Here is a 19,823-nt window from a genome sequence, read left to right as displayed (position 1 = left end):
AGAAGCTTTTGAACTTAAACAATAAAACCTAGGGCATGGACTTGCCTTGAAGGGCTAGGGAGATGAGGTGGCACATGTGAGGCTGAGTGGGCAGCAGGACGGCCTTATTGTGTGTGCTGTCATAGTTTCCAGAAGAGTGAGATTGCTGGGGACTGTGGAAAGCATCTCAGGCACCAGTCCACACTGCTCACTGGGGACAGAGAGCTTCCCACAGGCCTGCACATCAGACAGAGTTGTATGTGCCTGATACACGTGTGCATTCTCACCTTTTACATGATCTCTATGTGAAAGATTCATTCTCTGTGGTTTTCTTCTGAAGTAAAGCTGCTCCCTTGCAGATGTGTAAAGCAACATGAATGGGCAACACTTCTCTCCAGCTGTCCCCTCCTGTGCCCCAGTGGGAGGAGCTGGTTCCTGGGACAGAAACTGGCTTGCAGAGCTGCCCAAGCGCTCTACTGTTTTCATGTTTGTTTTTTTTTGTTTTCCCCAAAACGGAGTCTCGCTCTGTTACCCAGGCCTGAGTGCAGTGGTGCAGTCCTGGCTCACTGCAACTGCTGCCCCCCGAGTTCAAGCGATTCTCCTGCCTCAGCCTCCCAAGTAGCTGGGATTACAGGCACCCACTACCATGCCCAGGTAATTTTTGTATTTTTAGTAAAGATGGGGTTTCGCCATGTTGGCCAGGATGGTCTCAAACTCCTGACCTCAAGTGATCCGCCTGTCTCGGCCTCCCAAAGTGCTGGGATTACAGGTGTGAGCCACAGTGCCCAGCCACTCTCCACTCTTTCTAGCAGACACTCTTGCTCTTGAATCTGCAGGAACAGAAGTGTGTCCCAGCCAGTGGAGAACTCTCCCCGGAGCTCCAGGAGTGGGCACCTTACTCACCTGGGCATTCCAGCCGGCATAGCAACCCCCCGCTATACCCTAGCAGGCCGTCTGTGGGTGAGTCAGCCAGCCAGGGGCTGGGGCTGAGGGTCGGTGTAAACTCGGGATGCCTAGTCTCCAGGGAGAGGGGAGGCAGCATTTCAGAGAGCTGCCATGACTTTTCAGCCCTGAGGTCCAGGGAACTGGGAAATGCTGCCCTGTCTGGGATGGTTTGTCTTGTAGCCATGACATGTCTAAGCTTGTCAAAATGCTTTCTCCCCTGGGAAATAGGAAGCATGAAAGAGACTTCCCCACTTTTTACAGATGGAGACAGGCCAGGAGCCACAGCCACATTGTGAATTGATGGTTAAAACTCATCTCCCAAGTCCTTTTCCCAAAAGACTGGGGCTGTGTCCTGGGATACAGGGAAAAGGCTTGTTTAAGTCCAGGGCTGGCTGGGTCCTTTGGGGCGACTCTTCTCACCAAGCGCATTTCTAGGCACTGTTCCCCGGAGTTTGACCCCCAGCACCACCGTGAGCTCCATCCTGCGGAACCCCATCTACACTGTGCGTAGCCACAGGGTTGGCCCCTGCAGCTCTCCACCTGCGGCCCGAGATGCTGGCCCCCAGGGTTTGCATCCCAGGTATGTGAAGACACCTTACGCTTCTCTACCCCAGCTGCCCAAGCCCGCCAGGACATGGAACCACTGGTGCATAAAGAGGCTCACTGGTGGAGAAGCTTCCTTGCGTGACTGGGAGGGGCTGGCTAGAGCAGCACAGGGAAGGGAGCCTTAGGGCTGCTTTCTGAATTAATCAGCACAAGGTTTCAAAAGGTACTGAAGGACACGATAGTGATAGCAACTGATATTTGAGTGCTTATGTCCCAGCCACTGTGCCCAGACCTTTATGAATATCATTTCACCGAATCAACAGCAACCTCGTGGGCTAAGTAAGTCCTGTTACTGTCTCTGTCTTCAAGATGAGGAAACTGATACTTCATAAGAGGGTGGGCTGGCTCCAGGCCACTGTTACTCATTCATTTGACAGATTTTTTTTGAGCACCTACTGCATGCCTTTGTCTATCCTAATTATAAGAGAATACAATGCTGAACTAAACAGATTAGCTTCCAGCTCATGTGGTGTGGTTTTACAAATGTGGGAGGCAGACAGAAAAAAAATGAACGAAGTGATATCAGATGGTGACGAGAGGCTACGAAGGTGGTCAAACAGGGTGACAGGCTGGGCTGTGACTTGGAAGAGGGTGGCAAGTTAGAGTGGGTGGTCAGAAAGGGTCGTGTGGCAGAGGGGATGCTGCTGTGACCAGAAGGAGGGAAGAGGCCAGCCGCACAAGACCTGGACTGGAGCCTCCAGGGAGAAGGGCCATCAGTGCCAAGGCCAGGGTACCCGCGCACAGTGGTGGGAGCTTGGCAAAGGGACAGCGAGTCAGGAAGAGGTTTGAGGTCACAGGGACCTGCAGCCGTGATAAAAAGTTTGGATTTTATTCTAAGGACAGTGGAGACCACTGGAGAGTTTAAGCAGGGAAGAGATGTCATCTCATTGCATAGCCAGAAAAAGACGCTGTTGAGGCCTGGCCTCAGGGCAGCCTGACGTGGGCGATCCCTGCTCTGCCGTCCAGTTTCCTGGGCACACTGTCCTGAGTGAGGCACATAGGTCCCCTCCCCAAAGTCCTCTGTGCCCATCTTGTCCCTCCTTACCCGCTTCCTGGGAGAATAGGTTCCCCCTCCCCGGGCCCACCCAGGTTCCAGAGCCTCTGTTTTTTATCGCTTCCTCCTAGTGAGCCTAATCCTGACCCCATGGCTGAAGTGGGTATGACACTGGCCACCCCATGTGTGTGGCCTTTTCTACTGCTTGAAGGCTATCCTTGGCCAATCATCAGTGGCTCCTGGGCCTCCCTTCTGCCTGCTTGGGAAGCCTTGGCTGGTCTGTGTGTTTCTTCCCAGTGGCCACATCTGTATCTGTTTCTCTTCCGGAACTCCTCACCTCTTGTTTTTATGCAGTGTCCAGCACCAGGGACGCCTGAGCCTGGACCTGAGCCACAGGGCCTGCAGCGACTACTCTGAGATGAGAGCCACCCACGGGTCCAACTCACTGCCCTCCAGCGCCCGCCTCGGTAACTGCACCATTTGGACTTTGTGCTGCCGCGGGTGCCAAGCTTTTCATCTCTGCCTGCATCCTAATGTCCAGATCTGCGGGTGGGCTCCCCACACGAGCTCCTGTCACCTCCTGGGACTGAGCTCATTTCCCTACTGGGAAGGGCTGCTTCCTTCACGGGCCAGCGATGCCCATGCTGCTGTCAGAGCCATTGTTTTCGCCTTCTGCTTTCTGTGGGGCCCTTGTGGTCATTCAGGTGATCGCTCAGCTAGGAGCCTTGCTCCCTGTCCCTGAGGTTGTTGGCCTCATTCTGGACTGTTTTTTATGGCTCTTCATACATTTTTGTATGGAAAGTGAACCCCAGAGGAGAGTCAGACAGAGGTAGCCCTTGGCGATCTTGGGGGAGCAGATGGAGCCGCCGCTGTGTCACTTAGGCTGCTGTTCCGTGGCTGGAAGTGAGACTTGTGTGCCTCTGTTCTGGAGCAGTCTGTGCCTGCACAGTTTATTGAGATAAATGTTAAACGTCTGCTTTTCCTGACTGTTCCACATCAAGGCTCCCTTGGGAGTAAACAGCAGGGCCCAGCTTTGCGTTTATCATCCTGACTGGTAGCCTGGTGGAGAGGGAGGACAGGGTGGTGTTTAACCACAAGGCCTGAAGTTTTGTTCCCATATGGAACAATAGGTTCTTCGAGTAACTTGCAATTCAAGGCGGAACGCATTAAAATCCCATCAACACCAAGATATCCGCGGTCTGTCGTGGGCTCTGACAGAGGTAAGGACTTCTGGACACTCCCATCTGTCCTGCTTTTCCTGCAGTCTGATTCCTCATGGTGGAGTCTCTGGGCTTAGCTGAGAACTTCATAGTCATCTCAGTCAGTCAGTAAAAATTCACTGAACCCAGCAGTAGGCCTGGTGATGTGGGAGGTAGGGGGCAACGCAGAGCCCAGCATCGAACTCCAGACTATGCAATGCAGTGGGGATAAGCTGCCTCTTGATCTTGGCTGTTGGGGAAGTGAGATGGGGGTTCACAACGGCATTACCTGCTCCTCTCTGCAGGTTCAGTGTCACATTCTGAATGCAGCACTCCTCCGCAGTCACCCCTGAACATCGACACCCTGTCCTCTTGTAGCCAGTCCCAGGCCTCAGCCTCCACATTGCCCAGAATCGCTGTCAACCCCGCCTCCCTCGGGGAGCGGAGAAAGGACAGGTGAGTGTGGCCAGTCATCGGTGGCGTGGGTAAACCAGTGGACAGTGTGCACCCTGGCGGCGGGCCCGGGCTCTGCAGGGAAGGGGCTTAGTAGAAGCAGCAGGAGTAGCTTGGGTGTCCCAGCGTTTGCCGGTATCACCAGTAAGTGCCATAGGGCACTGGATGCAGGGAGGTGGGGCACGTGTGGATGGCAAGGCAGGGAGCCCAGTGGGCTCACAGTAGATGATGCTGGAAACGACCTGACGGTGATTGTGCCATCATGGCACCGTTTACACCGTCCTGGGCCCTTGTTCAAGCACTTTACATGTGGCTAAGTCACGAGATTCTTCCAGGGACCTTGTCAGTGTCGTTATTATTGTTATCCCTGTTTCACAGTTGAGGAAACTGGATCCAGACGTTGGAGTGACAGACCTGTGGCCACGTGGTTAGCGGCTGGCACCGGGACTCATTCTTACCCTTTGCTTTTCCCTCTCACTCGAAGCTTTCTGTTATGAAATAAAATATACACAGGAAGAAAGTGTATAAAGCATAAATGTACAGCCTAGCTTTTTACTGGTTCATTTTAGAATGCAGGTCCATCTTAGGTTTCAGGTTGACTGTAGGCTTGCTGTCTGTCCAGAGGCACCTCCTCTGTGGAGTCCGTCCCCCCTGCGCACTATGCACACACATCCCTCTGTGTTGTTCCCCTAGACGAAACTTACTAGATTGTGTTTATATTTAATAGCTTCTGTCCAGATTGTAGATCTTAAAGAGCTCTGATTAAAATTAAACTTTATTTAATCACCAAAAGAAACACAGCTACTCTCGTTCATTTGAATCCAGAAAGCTGAGGCCTCTGTAGCTAGGAGCCTCAGCATGGGTGGGCCCTATATTAAGAAAATCTTTTTTGTTGTTGTTGTTGTTGAGACAGTTTTGCTCTTGTCCCCCAGGCTGGAGTGCAGTGGTGCAATCTTGGCTCACTGCAATCTCCGCCTCCCCAGTTCAAGTGATTCTCTTGCCTCAGCCTCCCGAGTGGCTGGGATTACAGGCGCCCACCGCCACGCCTGGCTAATTTGTGTATTTTTGGTGGAGACGGGGTTTCACCATGTTGGTCAAGCTGGTCTTGAACTCCTGACCTCAGGTGATCCGTGGGCCTTGGCCTCCCAAAATGTTGGGATTACAGACGTGAGCCACCGCGCCCAGCCAGAGAAAATCTTATATTTGACTTGAAAATCTGAACTTAAAAGGCAACAAACCAGAGAACCTGAGGGGTAACGGAAGGACACCAAAACACAGCGGCCCGGCCCCAATAGGGGAATTGGGTGTAACTCATAGGAAGTGCTGACGGAGCTCTTACCATGTGGCACGTGCAGGAGCATGCTGGCCTGTTTTACTCAGCCCCGGCCCTGGCCACGGAGAGGACGGGACTTTCCCCAAGTGAAGTGGGTTCTTCAGTTGTGGAAAGGGCCTTGCCACCCACCGTCAGGCATTCCCTTAGCTCCTTGCAGGGCACGGAGAGCCAGGACCTGCTCCAGAAGGGAGAAAAATGTGAGTGACTCCTGCCCTCATGGTGGTTAGGATCCGATTGGAGATGAAATTTGACATGTGTGACCTGACTGAGCAACAGCTTCCTTTTTAAAAATAGCCCCGTTTCCCAGATTCTGAAGTATAGTATTTTATACTTGTTATGGAAAATCGGGGACATAGAAAGGTAGGAAGAAGGCCGAGTGCGGTGGTTCATGCCTGTAATCCCAGCACTTTGGGAGGCTGAGGCAGGTGGATCACCTGAGGTCAGGAATTCGAGACCAACCTGGCCAACATGGTGAAACCCCATGTCTACTAAAAATACAAAAATTAGTCAGGCATGGTGGCGGGCGCCTGTAGTCTCTGCTACTCGGGAGGCTGAGGCAGGAGAATTGCTTGAACCCGGGAGGCGGAGGTTGTAGTGAGCTGAGATCACGGCACTGCACTCCAGCCTGGGTGACAGAGTAAGACTCCGTCTCAAAAAATAAAAAGCAGACAAGTAGAGAGAAGAAAAAAGTCACAGATAATCTCTTCAACAAGAGATTCAATTGCCTTTACCCTTTGGAAATATGTATGTATATATATTACATGCTTTATTATTTATGTACATAATTACATCTCCCTTAATGTTATGTTTTTAGCTATTTGTAATAGTTTAAGTATACTTTATAAACCTCTTTTGAGAAGCAGCTATTGTTTAGAGAAAACTTTGCATATTATAAACAATTCAAATAATTCAGAAGACTAAAAAGTAAAGATTATCTCCGGCTAGGCGAGATAGCTTATGCCTGTAATCCCAACACTTTGGGTGGTTGAGATGGGCGGATCACCTGAGGTCAGGAGTTTGAGACCAGCCTGGCCAACATGGTGAAACCCTGCCTCTACTAAAAACAAAAATTAGCTGGGCATGATGGTGCACACCTGTAATCCCAGCTACTTGGGAGGCTGAGGCAGGAGAATTGTTGGAATCTGGGAGGTGGAGGTTGCAGTGAGTTGAGATCATGCCACTGCACTCCAGCCTGGGTGACAGAGCGAGAATCCGTTTCCAAAAAAAAAAAAAAAAAGAAAGAAAAAAAGATTATCTCGGATCCCCTCACCTGGAGACACCATTGTTAACACTTGGTAATGTCCTGCGTAAGAAGCCTCCTTGTGCATAAATCCACGCATACTTGTGTATGCAGATGCAGATAAATATAACTGAAATGATGCGGATCGGGCCTCCCCACCCCGTGGTGCGTCCCTTACATCTTTGCATGTCGCTGGAACCTGAGAACCTGCTTCTGACAGAATAGCCACGTCATTCTGTCGTGTGGCTATTGCTGTGACTTAGTCGCTTGCTCCTTTATTGTGATAACACCTGTTGTATGGAGGTGGACCTCTTTCTGCTCTGGGTCTCTATTTCATCATCTAAGGCTGGAGCAGGAGGGTGATCTGGGGGTGGCTGTGTGCTGAGGGCTCTGCAGCTGTCCACAGCACGGGGCTCTAATCTGTGTTGCATCGAAAGGGACTGTGGGTGTAGGTTGGGGTGGATCTGTCTGAGCTGGAGGGTCAAGGGAGGACTTCTAGAGTGGGCAAGTTTGGGAAGTGGGAACACTTTGGAGGGTGGGAGAGAGCAGGGACACCTCCAGAATAATTTTAATCTCCTCTTCCCAAGAGGGCTGGGCCACAGGGCCGCAGGCTGAGAGTGCCAATCGGGAAGCTGCTCTGCCTCCAGGTGGCTGGGGTGGGGTGGTTTAGGTGCCTCCCTGCTGGAATCTATCCCGACCATGTGCTGTAGAGGGGACCTGGACTGGCCCCCTCAGCCTTTGGCTATATGGTTTTATCCTGTGAGGAAAAGCTCAGGTGTCCACACCCTGGAGGAATGAGGCCCTGGGCGGCGTGAAGTCCCGACGGGAGGCTCCGCATCACTCGACTGTCTTTTCCGTTATGTTCCAGGTGTCTCTGATTGTCTTTCTCCTCTGAGCGTCCCTTCTTTCTAACCTTTGTCACCTTCCAGATGTCTCTGCCACCACAGATCTCTTCTGAGGCTGCCCGTGGCCACCAGGCCCAGGCCTTCCACCATGCGGTTGGCTTGCCCAGAGGCTCCCCACCGAGCCCCTGCCCCAGTGCCCTTGGGTACACTGGACAGCCCCAGGGCAGCAAGTGCATGACTGCAGCCTTGCTCCTAGCTGCCTCCTCCCTTTACAAAGGCTTGGGTCTGCAGCGGCTTAATTTCCATGACCAGTTTGCATCACTCTGTGTAGCCAGTAAACATAAAAATGGATTATTTTCTGTTGCCGCCTCAGGATGGAATGTCATCCCAAGAGCCATCTCTTTTCCTCGGAGGGCATCTCGAGCCCCCCGGAGTTTGTAATTGCATATTGTGGGGCAGCTTCTCTCCTATAATGAAAATCTGCGTGTATTATTGTTGATAGTTCACACAGATCGTTCTCTGTGTCTTTGGCCTGGGTGGTTGCGTGTCTGGGTGTGCTGGCTCGTGTTGCGTGAGGCTGTGGGAATGTGGTCCTTTGTTACACAGGGGTAGGCCCACCGTGTCCCCATGTAGCTGTGTCACAATGGGAGCATCCAGGCTTGGGGCCCTTTCTGCACTGCCTGATTGGAGAACTCAGGCTCTCCCCAACCCTTTTGTTTGACCCTGAGTCCCCGAAACTTTTGACTTTTCCTTAGGCCTTATGTGGAGGAGCCACGCCACGTGAAGGTGCAGAAGGGCTCAGAGCCACTGGGCATCTCCATCGTGAGTGGAGAGAAGGGTGGCATCTATGTCTCCAAGGTGACCGTGGGGAGCATCGCTCACCAGGCTGGCCTGGAGTACGGGGATCAGTTACTGGAGGTGAGAGGGAGCTGCCCTCTTGCATGGCGCCCATGGAAACCTGCCCTTCTTCCCCCCTCCTCCTCCTAGGGAACCACAGTGCTCCCAAGTCCCTAGGGCCTCCTCCCTGTCCACAGCCCTGACTCTATCACTGAGCCCCTCCTGATGTTTCCCCAGTTCAATGGCATAAACCTGCGGAGCGCCACGGAGCAGCAGGCGCGGCTCATCATCGGGCAGCAGTGTGATACCATCACCATCCTGGCCCAGTACAACCCCCACGTGCACCAGCTCAGCAGCCACTCTCGGTCCAGGTGAGCGTGGGCCTCCCCGGGCCGTCTGGGCTGAGGGTGGAGAGGTGGGTGTGGCAGCACTCCACTCATTGCAGGGAGACTCAGGGTGACAGCTGCAAGTTCTGAGGATCCTACTGCTGCTAAAGAGAGAATTGACCAGCCCTGGATTTTGGAAAAGGGGCATATAGAGAGAGGCTGTCTTCTCCTGAAATGGGGTGTGAAAACAGATGGCTGTGGTCCCCTTGAACAGCAGCGGCCTGTGGTAGCCAGGAGCTGTGGCCCTGGGGGTGGATTCTCACTCAAAGTGTTTGGCTCCCTGTCCAGGAGCAGACGCTGTACACCTGTCTGTATCTGCCCCTGAGTTGTGGGTGGAAGGGCAGAAAAGAAGGGGAGGCACGCCCGGCAGTGCTGCGTCACAAGCTCAGCAGGAGAGATGGGATGCACAGGCAGAGGAAAAGGGACAGGACGCGCACAGCTCCCCGAGGCCAGATGCCTTTGGAGGGGGCCCCTGAGCTGAGGACAGGTGGAGGGGAGAGGACAGGTGGATGCTTTGGGGTGGATGTCATGGGTCCAGGCTTCTAATGTGTCTGTTCTGCTCAGGGCACAGGGTGCAGGGCTGTGTGACCCGGTCCCCATTTATAGCTCAGACCCAGTTGCCACAGGAGCGGGGGTGGCTCTGGGTATCTTTATACTGCTCCTTATCCCTCCTGTCCTCCGTCTCCAGCTCACACCTGGACCCTGCCGGTACCCACTCCACTCTCCAGGGCAGCGGCACCACCACCCCGGAGCATCCCTCTGTCATTGACCCACTGATGGAGCAGGACGAGGGGCCTAGCACCCCCCCAGCCAAGCAGAGCAGCTCCAGGTCAGCAGATGTGTGCTGTGAGCCTTCCCTGTGTCCACTTCGGCTGGGTGGGGCTGAGCACATTCTCCAAGTGGCGTGGGCACTGGGCAGCTGGCCTCATATGCTGCAGGCCACACACCAGGTCTTCAGGAATTGGGCTGGGAGCACAGCATTCCTTTTTTCCCTCCCTGCTCTCTTTTCCTTTCTCTTTTTCTCCTGTTTTCTAATTGACTTGTTCTTTCCCCTGCATCTTCTCTTTCTCTTCTCCTTTTCTCATTCACTCGCTTTCTGAGTCTGTCTTTGGACACATTCCCACAGTCGTCACCCCGCCAGGCCCTGGACTCTGGCCACCCACAGCAGTGCTTCCCTCAACGAGGTGGCAGACCAGTGCCAGGCACAGTGTGCAGCACAGTCAAAACTGCTGGCCGCCGCGCAGGAAGATCACTGGAGTGTGGCAGGGGAGGTGGCAGCTGGATTAAAATGTTCAGGACAGGCAAGAGCCAGGGGTGGGCAAGTCCAGGCCAAGGGAGCAGCAGAGTTCAGGAGGAGGAAGGAGCCCCGTGGGAGCTGCACAGCGTCCAGCCTGGCCTGGGGCTGTGGGGAGGGCCATCCAGGCCAGGGTGTGACATGATCACTCTGCAGTCCTGGAGGAGCTGTGTCTCCAGCACTGAGAGGCCTTCACTAAGCCCTGGGCAGCATCTCACAGAATGAGGCCAGCTCTGCATTCTCTCTACCAGAGTTTGTCACTGGGAACTTACCTGCTGCAAGATTTTCCTCCCAGGCTGGCATCTCCCCTGAAGCCCTCTTGTTATCTGTTTCCATCGCTGTCCCATCTCTCTCCCTCCATGTGTTCAGCAGCTTACTTTCAGCTTCCCTCCCTTGATTGTAAGTGCCTTGATGGCAAGGGGCTCCTCTTCACAAGTTAGCAGTTCCTTGGTCTATAGAAGTTGCTTGGTAGACATTTGCTGAATGCGTTGCTGTGCTCTGGACAGTGAGGCCAACTTTACCTTTCCTTAGGAAGAACTAAGGAAAATGGGTGTGATCCCCATGGGAGGGAGGCCATCCTGATCTCTAAGGCATGAGATTGATAGCCGGGCCTGGGAGCCTGGGTTTTGACTCCCCACTCAACTGACTTTGGACCTGGGGTCTTGCCTTCATCTCCAGTGCACTTCAGCATCCTGCCCTGAACGCCGAGCCAGTAGAACTGGCGGCCACCTCTCAGCTCCCTGTGGTTCTGAGAACCCAGGAAGCAGGCAGAAAGCGATTAAGACACTGGCCACTGCTTTGTCTTTTTGTGCCTCCTCCCTCCTTGTGCACAGTTGAGGAACTTTGTTTTGTTTCCTGAAAGGATTGCGGGAGATACCAACAAGAAGACCCTGGAGCCACGCGTTGTCTTCATCAAAAAGTCCCAGCTGGAGCTTGGGGTGCACTTGTGTGGTGGGAACCTGCATGGGGTGTTTGTGGCTGAGGTGGAGGATGACAGTCCTGCCAAGGGTCCTGATGGCCTCGTGCCAGGGGACCTCATCCTGGAGGTGAGTTCTGAGCTGCTGAGTAGGCCAGGCCTCCATCTACCTGCCCCAGGTGACTTGCTGCCATCTCAGGTGGCACCAAAGACAGAGGAGTACAGCCTCTCATCTGGTGAGCCAGTCAGGGCTGACTTCTGTTGTTGAGGCAGAGTCTTGCTCTGTTGCTTAGGCTGGAGTGCACTGGCACAATCTCGGCTCACTGCAACCTTCGCTTCCCAGGTTCAAGCGGTTCTTCTGCCTCAGCTTTCCGAGTAGCTGGGACTACAGGCGTGTGCCACAATACCAAGCTAATTTTTATATTTTTAGTAGAGACCAGATTTCACCATGTTGCCCAGGCTGGTCTCAAACTCCTGACCTCAAGTGATCTGCCCGCCTTGGCCTTCCGAAGTGCTATGATGACAGGCATGAGCTACCGTGCCCAGCCTCAGGGTTGATTTTTTTTTTTGAAACGGAGTTTTGCTCTTGTTGCCCACGCTGGAGTACAGTGGCACAATCTTGGTTCACTGCAACTTCTGCCTCCCAGGTTCAAGCGATTCTCCTGCCTCAGCCACCTGAGTAGCTGAGATTACAGGTGCGCGCCAACACGCCCAGCTAATTTTGTTTTGTATTTTTAGTAGAGACGGGGTTTTATCACATTGGACAGGCTGGTCTCAAACTCCTGACCTCAGGTGATCCACCTGCCTCGGCCTCCCAAAGTACAGGGATTACAGGCGTGAGCCACTGTGCCTGGCCAGGGTTGATTTTTAATCCCTGTAAACCCAGAATCCTGCCAAGCCCCTTTGAGCAGGTCCCTGTGAAGCCAGGTAGGCCATCGAGGGAACCTGAGGGCAGAGCCTTGGCTCAGGCCCTGGGCACCAGGAGGTGCTTGCCCTCAGGTGGTGTAGCTGCAGGACTGTTCTGATGAGAGAGGATGGTTTTTCTCTGTGGTCTCCTGCCACAGAGATGGTTTGTGAGAATATAAAGGCACAAGTTGGGCTGGGCTTGGTGGCTCACACCTGTAATCCCAGAACTTTAGGAGGCCAAGGTGGGAGAATTGCTTGAGCCCAGGAGTTCAAGACCAGCCTGGGCAACATAGTGAGACCCTATCTTTACAAAAAACAAAACAAAATTTAGCCAGGCATGGTGGAGTGTGCCTGTAGTCCCAGCTACTCTGGAGGCTGAGGTGGGAGGATCACTTGAGCTTAGGAGGTCTGGGCTACAGTGAGCTATGATTGCACTACTGCACTCAGTCTGTGTGACAGAGGGGAGACCCTGTTTCAAAAAATAAATAAATAAAAGCACAGGTAGCATCAGCAAGAGGAAGGGCCCTATTCTGAAAAGCCCAGACTTGCTGGTCACCAGAACAGGGTTTTTCCTGGATAAGCTGTCAAGGGCAGAGCAGCCGCTTGGCAGAGGACCTGATGTCCAGGGAGCATGCACGGGAGCTGGAGGCTGGGGAGACCGTGAAGACTCAGCCCTTCCTGCAGAGGGGAGGCAGACAGAGTCTCAGTTAAGGAGGGATGTGGAATTTCTGCCATATGGTCAGCACTGGCCCCTCTCGAATGCCCATGCTGTCCCCTGGCTTCTGCCTTCTGACACATCCACCCCCATCCCTGGCAGTATGGCAGCCTGGACGTGCGGAATAAGACAGTGGAGGAGGTCTACGTGGAAATGCTGAAGCCCAGGGATGGCGTCCGCCTGAAGGTGCAGTACCGCCCCGAGGAGTTCACGAAGGCCAAGGGCCTGCCTGGTGACAGCTTCTACATCAGGTACCAGTGGCTGGGGAATCAGTGGGAGATTTGGGGACAGAGGACAGGCTTTCATTGGAGATTCTCTTCCTGGTAAATGGCTGTCTGTTTCTTGCCCCACAAGGCTGGGGCCATGATCATCATTCCTTGACACTCAAATCTGCACACTTATTTATGGTGAGATGATTGTGACTTAGAACAACCTTTAGGGCTTAAAGAAACAGGTGGGCTCCTTTAGGGCTTAAGGCCTGGAGAATTTGGAGGCAGTCAAGCCCCGTTTTCCTGTGTGCTGTGCTCCTTTTTTTGTGGTGTCCCCCAAGCCAGGTTTGCAGATCCCTCTGCAGTGTGTGTGGACTTCCAGGCATCTTCAGTGCCCTTACTACTGTATGAAATGCTGTGGGCATTTAGGGATGGCAGCAGGCTTTCTAGGAGGAGCTCAGAGCTTTCTTCTCATTTCCTAAGATCCGAGATCACAGAAAGCATGAGAACACTGATGCGGTACAACTCCCTGTCTCTAGGGTAGGAGATGACATGTTTCCATCCTAGGGAGATTCCATTCTGTGGGAACCAGGGGCCTGGGCTTCGAGGAGGGAGGCAACTGGGAAAGGCCACCTGGAAAGGGAAGTTATGGCCTCAGATCTTGGCGAGTTCTTTCTGATGGGGATGTGCCCTCAGTGTTAGGGGAGCAAAGGCAGTCTTTGTCCCTTTATGTAAAACACAGGGCTCCCCACTTTGAGAATCACCACCTCGGCGGTTCCTGATCAAGTTTGGAGATAGCTCAAAGCAGAATATCAGCCTTAGGGGCCTGGCCACAAAAGGCACCTTGTTTGTCCTTGGTGACCAGAGCCACCTGATCATGTTCCCTCTGTGCTGTGGTCCAGGGCCCTGTACGACCGGCTGGCAGATGTGGAGCATGAGCTGAGCTTTAAGAAGGACGACATTCTCTACGTGGATGACACCTTGCCCCAGGGCACGTTTGGGTCCTGGATGGCTTGGCAGCTGGACGAGAATGCCCAGAAGATCCAGCGTGGGCAGATTCCCAGCAAATATGTGTAAGTGTTCTCTGGGTCTGGGGCGGGGTGGGGCAGGGGTCGCTGAGGGCCACCAGCCATGGAGCTGTCCCATGGGAGGGGGCTGGGGCCAGGGCTGCCGGAGGAGGGATTCTGCTTCTCATCTTAGCTTCTGCTCTCTACGTTTTGACAAAAGTGCTGGTCTAAAAAGCTGCTCCTAATGTGAGTCAGTGCTGCATAGAGCACAGTGGTGGGTCAGGAGGCATTACTTGTTTTAGAAAAATGGATTTATGGAGATACTTACGCCTTGCTGCTCCCTCACAGTGTACCATTCAGTGGTTTTCAGCATATTCATAGGTGTGTGCAGCCGCCACCACAGTTAATTTTAGAGTATTTCCATCACCTCAAACAAACCCCAGACCCATTAGCTGTCAGCCGCTTAGCCTACTGTCCTCCCACCCAGCCCTCAGCCCTAGGCAGCCACTACTTCACTTCTGATACCCACGGGTTTCCCTGTCTGGACTCCTGTGTGGATGGGATTGCATAGTGTGGCCTTTCGTCTGGCTCGTCACTGAGCATGTTTTCGAGGCAGCCTGCATCCCTGCATCATTTCCCTTCTATGGCAGGAAGTGTAACTCGTCGCCAAGTGAAGGCTGTCCTAGCAGTTCTTTTTGACACTGAGCTGAATATGCTGTAGTAGAAAAAATCACCTGCTCTGAGAGCTTGCCCTGGTGCTGGTGTTCGTGTCGCCCCACAGGATGTACCGAGGGGTCCCAGGGGCGTGGGAGGAGATGTAGCCTTGAGACCTGCCAAGGAGTGTAGGGGGAGCCTGGTGCCTGGCCCACCCTTGCTTTTCTCACCAGGAAGGTCGGGTAGGGTAAGGCAGCAGGGTCTCGATGGCCCTGCCCAGCATTGTCCCCTGTGCCACAGGATGGACCAAGAATTCTCCAGGAGGCTCAGCATGTCTGAAGTCAAAGATGATAATAGCGCCACAAAGACACTGTCGGCGGCTGCACGCCGGTCCTTTTTTCGGAGGAAACACAAGCACAAACGCAGCGGATCCAAGGATGGGAAAGACCTACTCTCCTTGGATGCCTTTTCCAATGACTCCATTCCACTCTTTGAAGGCAAGTGGCCGAGCTCATTTTCCAGTGGGCTCTCCAGATGGGGTTTGCTGTGGATCCAGGAGCTCCACAACTGGGACTTAAAGAAAAGAGAGGCTTACTTTGCGTTGTGCACAAGTCTGAAGGTGTGTGTCTGGCTTGGTCGGGGGGTGCTGCCATCTTCAGAGCCACATCTATGGGGTGTGGCTTCTATCCTCCCGGTCACTGCCTGTCAGTGCAACCAGCACATCCCTGTTTCAGGCAGCAGGAGGAAGGAAGGGGTAAGGCAGAAGTGTGCCTCAGCTGAGCGTGCCTCTTTCAGCAGCTATCTGGAAGCCCTAACCTGTGACTTCAACTTACATCTCATTGTCCACTCGCATGTGCAAGAGAGGTCAAAAAGGCATGTTTTGGCCAGGCACAGTAGCTCACACCTTTAATCCCAGCACTTCGGGAGGCCGAGGTGGGTGGATCACCTGAAGTCAGGAGTTCGAGACCAGCCTGGCCAACGTGGTGAAACCCTGTCTCTACTAAAAATACAAAAATTAGCCAGGTGTGGTGGCATGCGCCTGTAATCCCAGCTACTTGGGAGACTGAGGCAGGAAAATCGCCTGAACCCAGGAGGCGGAGGTTGCAGTGAGCCAAGATCATTCCATTGTGCTCCAGCCTGGGTGACAGAGCAAGATCCTGTCTCAAAAAATAATAATTAAAACAAGAAGAAAAGGCATGTTTCAGCTGGGTGCATGGCCTCAGTACGAGGTTCAGTTACTAAGAAAGAATGGAGGGATGGCTATTGGGTAGGCAAAAAGCAATCTCTGCTGAGTGCCTTGCTTGCCATTTGTTTTTAGGTTATTACAGGCTGCTTGGTAGTGACCAAGAGCCATTGGTTTCTGCAGAACGTCTGCATTTCTGGCTTCAGTCCTCTGTTCATTAACAACTCTTATATGATACTTCTGGGACAAGATGCTGATCCTGGGCTGGAGTTGAGTAATAGGAGATGTGAGACATCCCCTAGTAAACAGTCCTTGTGGAAAGGATGCATTTGTCCTTTAAAGCAAGAGGTCCTTAGGAGCGTGGCACCCAGGGCCCTGGTGTGTGTCTACTGTCCTAGAACATACCCTCCCTGGCAATCAGGTATGGGGGCGGCAGTGAGCAGCAGAGTGTAGGGCAGCTGGCTGCCTCCCTCCCTCCCTTCCCTTTTCACAATGAAGACCTTAGGCCTAGGGAGTTGAGTGGATCACACTGTAGTTCACGGCCCCCTGTCACTATCAGCTGGGACAAGGGTTGGCAAACTATTGGCCATGGACTGAGTCTGGACCACTGCCTATTTTTAGATGGTCTGTGAGCTAAACATGGGTTTTTACACTTTTTTAAATGTAAGATGTAAAAAATCTGTTAGCCCTTTGCTGATAACAGTTGCTTAATTTTGCCGTTTTGCCTTCAAAGCCTAAAGTATTTACTATCTTGCCCCTTATAGAAAAAGTTTAGGCCAGGCATGGTGGCACACACCTGTAATCCCAGCACTTCGGGAGGCTGAGGTGGGTGGATCACTTGAGGCAGGGAGTTCAAGACCAGCCTAGCCAACATGGTGAAACCCTATCTCTACTAAAAAAAATACAAAAATTAGCCTGGTGTGGCTCATGCCTGTAGTTCCAGCTACTGAAGAGGCTGAGGCAGGAAGATTGCTTCAGCCTGGGGGGTCAAAGCTGCAGTGAGCTGTGATCATGCTACTGCACTCTAGCCCCGGCAACAGAGTGAGACCCTGTCTCAAAAAAATAAAATAAAATAAATAAATAAATAAAAATTGCCAACCTGTTATTCAAGGCAAGGTTTCTCTCTTATTTTGCTTTTTGGTTTTCCTTCACTCTCTTTGGTCTCCACTCTTGTGCCCTCTGCTTCTTTCTCTGCAGGTGCCATTTCCGGTATATTTGGCATTTGTCCAGTGGTGTTAGCGTCTTTGAAAAATAGCCCTTTGTCTATTCTTCCTTTTAGCTCTTCAGGTCTTTTTCAGTACATATCTTGAAGTTGTCGTGAGGTACATACACCTTTTGCATTGTTATACCTTCCTGGTAAATTGACCTTTTTATCATTATAAAATGCCCTTCTTGATCTCCAGGAGTGTTTCTTGCTGAAAGTCTATTTTATGTGATATTTTTATTGACATTACCAGTTTTCTTTTGGTTATCTTTGGCACAGTTTATCTTTTTCTTTTACTTCAAACTTTTCTATCACTTTATATTTAAATATCCCTTGTAAGCAGCATGTGGGACTTTTTAAATCCACTGTGGCAATGTGTCTTTTTAAAAATTTTATCCAAGTGTAACATACATACAGCAATGCGCACATTCATTTACAGAAAAGTGAGCAGCGTGAGGAATTTCCACAATCTGAACACCCTTGTGACAGTCTTGATTGTTTCATCAGGAGTATTTACCCTATTACATAAAGTAGACATTTGCCATCTTACTGTTTGTTTTGTGTTCATTCTACCTCATCTATGTTTGTCCCTTCCTTCTTGCTTTTTAAAAATGAATCATGTGTTTGTTTTATTCTGCCACTATACCATCTACTATTATCCTTTCACATCTACTAGTGTTGTTTCTATTTTATTCTTTTGGGGGTTAAACTAGATGTCACAGTGTGCACCTTTGACTTACTGCTAGGAGAAATCATTGCTTTGACTACTTCCCTGATAATTGTAAAACAGGAAACCACTAACTCCATTTGTCTCTTTTCTAGCTTTGATACTATTCTCATTTTATTTTACTATTATTTTAGTTTTTGAGGCAGAATCTCGCTCTGTGACCCAGGCTGGAGTGCAGTGGTGAGATCTCGGCTCACTGCAACCTCCGCCTCCCAGGCTCAAGCAATTTTCCTGCCTCAGCCTGCCAAGTGGCTGGGATTACAGGCACCTGTCACCACATGTGGTTAATTTTTGTATTTTTAGTAAAGATGGGGTTTCACCATGTTGGCCAGGCTGGTCTTGAAACTCCTGACCTCAGTGAGTCGCCCACCTCAGCCTCCCAAAGTGCTGGGATTACAGGCACAAGGCACTGTGCCCGGCCATACTTTTCTCATTTTAATTCTACAGCTACTTTAACTCCGACTCAGTCTATCCATTTGCACATCAGTTATTCATCAGTTTTTGCCTTTTACATTTCCATTGCTCCTCATTCCTTCCTGCAGTTTTGTGCTTCTTTCTTACTTTGTTTTCTTTCTGCTAAACAACTCGCAGAAATGTTTTTCTTATAATGCAGGTTTGTTGGGGACACATCCTGTCAGTGTTTGTGTCTGAAAATGTCCATTTTAATATCGTTTTTGGAGATTTTCACTGGATATAGAATTTTAGATTGGTGGATGTTTTACTTGGGTGCTTTAAAGATACCATTCCTGGTCCATGGCTCTCTTTGTGTAGTAGTTTCCCGTGGCTGCTGTACCCAATTACCACAGACTGTATGTGGCTTCAAACACACGGGTTTATCCTCCCAGTTCCGGAGGCCAGAAGTCCACACTCAGGACCACTGGGTCAGTCAAATTGTTGGCCAGCCTTCGCTTCCTCGGGGCTTGAGGAGAGAGCCTGTTCCTTGCCCCTGCCAGCTTCTGGTGGCTGCCACCAGGCCTTTGCTGTGGCCACATCACTGTCACCTTCAAATTTCATCCACTCCGTCTTCACGTCACCTCCCGTTTCACGTGGGTCTGTCTGTCAACTCCCTCTGCCTCTCAGAGGACCCATGGGGTTTTATTTAGGACCCACCTACCCAGATACTCCAGGAAAAGCCCCTCCTCCCAAGGCCTTTAACTGAATCATTGCTTCTTTTGTTGCATAAGGTAATGCTCATGGGATCTGGGGCTTAGGACGTGAATCAGTCTTTGGGGGACACTTGTCAGCCTGCCATGCTCATTGCAGGTGAGAAGTCATCCTTGTAGGCTCAGTGCCGAAGGCAGTGCCACCACCCGTCCACCACCATGGGTGGGTAGGGTTTTCTCTGCCTTTCTTTCTCAGAAAGAAATTTCTTAATTTCTTACCATACCATGCTTCCACCGTGTGGTTTTCTTTATGTTTATCCTGCTCAGAAGGTTCTTAGCGCTTTTTACATCTATAGCTTGGTGGTGTGGTCGGTTTTGGAGATTCCTGGCTGCAGTTTCTTTCATATTGCTTCTGTGCTGACCTCGCCTCTCCTCGGGGTTTTCAGTCTTCGACCACACCATGTCTGTCTCCTATCTTCTGGGCTCTTTTTCTCCTGTATTTTCCACTTCTTTCTTTCTCTCCATGATTCAGCCAGCCTGGTTGTTTTCTAGTCACCTTTTTTCATGTTCATTATTCCACTCTTCTGTTGCATCCATTATGTTCTTACTTTCAGAAATTGTGTTTTATTTATCACTCTAGAGTTTCTACTTGGTTCTTTTTTACCAGGCTTTAATTCTCTGCTGAGACTTTCCCTCTTGTCATCTGTCCTCTTAAATACTTTAGTCATATTTTTTTAAAGACCGCGTTTGGTAACTGTCATGTGTGGTCATCCCCGAGTCTCTTTCTGTGGTCTTTGTTTTTCTTGGTCCTGCCCCATGATATGCCTGGTTATTGTTTATTGAGATGTCAGAAGTTATGTTTAGGGGATTTTCGGGGCTCTGAGTGATGTTGCTGGCCTCCAGAGAGGGTCTGCCCTCTGCTCTGGAGATAGCCGCTGCTCACAGATCACCTCGATTCAGCCACAGGCTCAGCTGACCTCAGGATGGGTTGCAGCTTTTGTGCAGCTGGTGGTTCACCCTGACCCTAGGGGGCGGCCCACCGGTGGTCCCAGCCTGGGGTGTTCCTTAGTGCCGCTCCTCGCTAGGGA

The 19,823-nt window shown here is 51.6% G+C and overlaps 1 protein-coding gene across 1 annotated transcript in view; it reads left to right on the top strand.

The window, feature by feature from the left end:
• The window catches only part of DLG5 (discs, large homolog 5 (Drosophila)), a 155,354-nt gene that overhangs the window by 125,527 nt on the left and 10,004 nt on the right, over positions 1-19,823 (top strand). Inside the window, exons 17-28 of the mRNA XM_011974879.1 lie at positions 816-939; positions 1,360-1,504; positions 2,879-2,991; positions 3,655-3,744; positions 4,029-4,179; positions 8,350-8,512; positions 8,669-8,802; positions 9,506-9,646; positions 10,974-11,157; positions 12,751-12,899; positions 13,760-13,930; positions 14,819-15,015. Coding sequence (XP_011830269.1) covers positions 816-939; positions 1,360-1,504; positions 2,879-2,991; positions 3,655-3,744; positions 4,029-4,179; positions 8,350-8,512; positions 8,669-8,802; positions 9,506-9,646; positions 10,974-11,157; positions 12,751-12,899; positions 13,760-13,930; positions 14,819-15,015 — 1,762 coding nt within the window. The remainder of the gene's footprint in view (positions 1-815; positions 940-1,359; positions 1,505-2,878; positions 2,992-3,654; positions 3,745-4,028; positions 4,180-8,349; positions 8,513-8,668; positions 8,803-9,505; positions 9,647-10,973; positions 11,158-12,750; positions 12,900-13,759; positions 13,931-14,818; positions 15,016-19,823) is intronic.

This window comes from Mandrillus leucophaeus, unplaced genomic scaffold (assembly GCF_000951045.1).
Source record: "Mandrillus leucophaeus isolate KB7577 unplaced genomic scaffold, Mleu.le_1.0 Scaffold15, whole genome shotgun sequence".
NCBI classification, from domain to species: Eukaryota; Metazoa; Chordata; class Mammalia; order Primates; family Cercopithecidae; genus Mandrillus; species Mandrillus leucophaeus.
The sequence above is the reverse complement of the archived record's forward strand: the minus strand, read 5'-3'. Positions and strand labels throughout refer to the sequence as shown.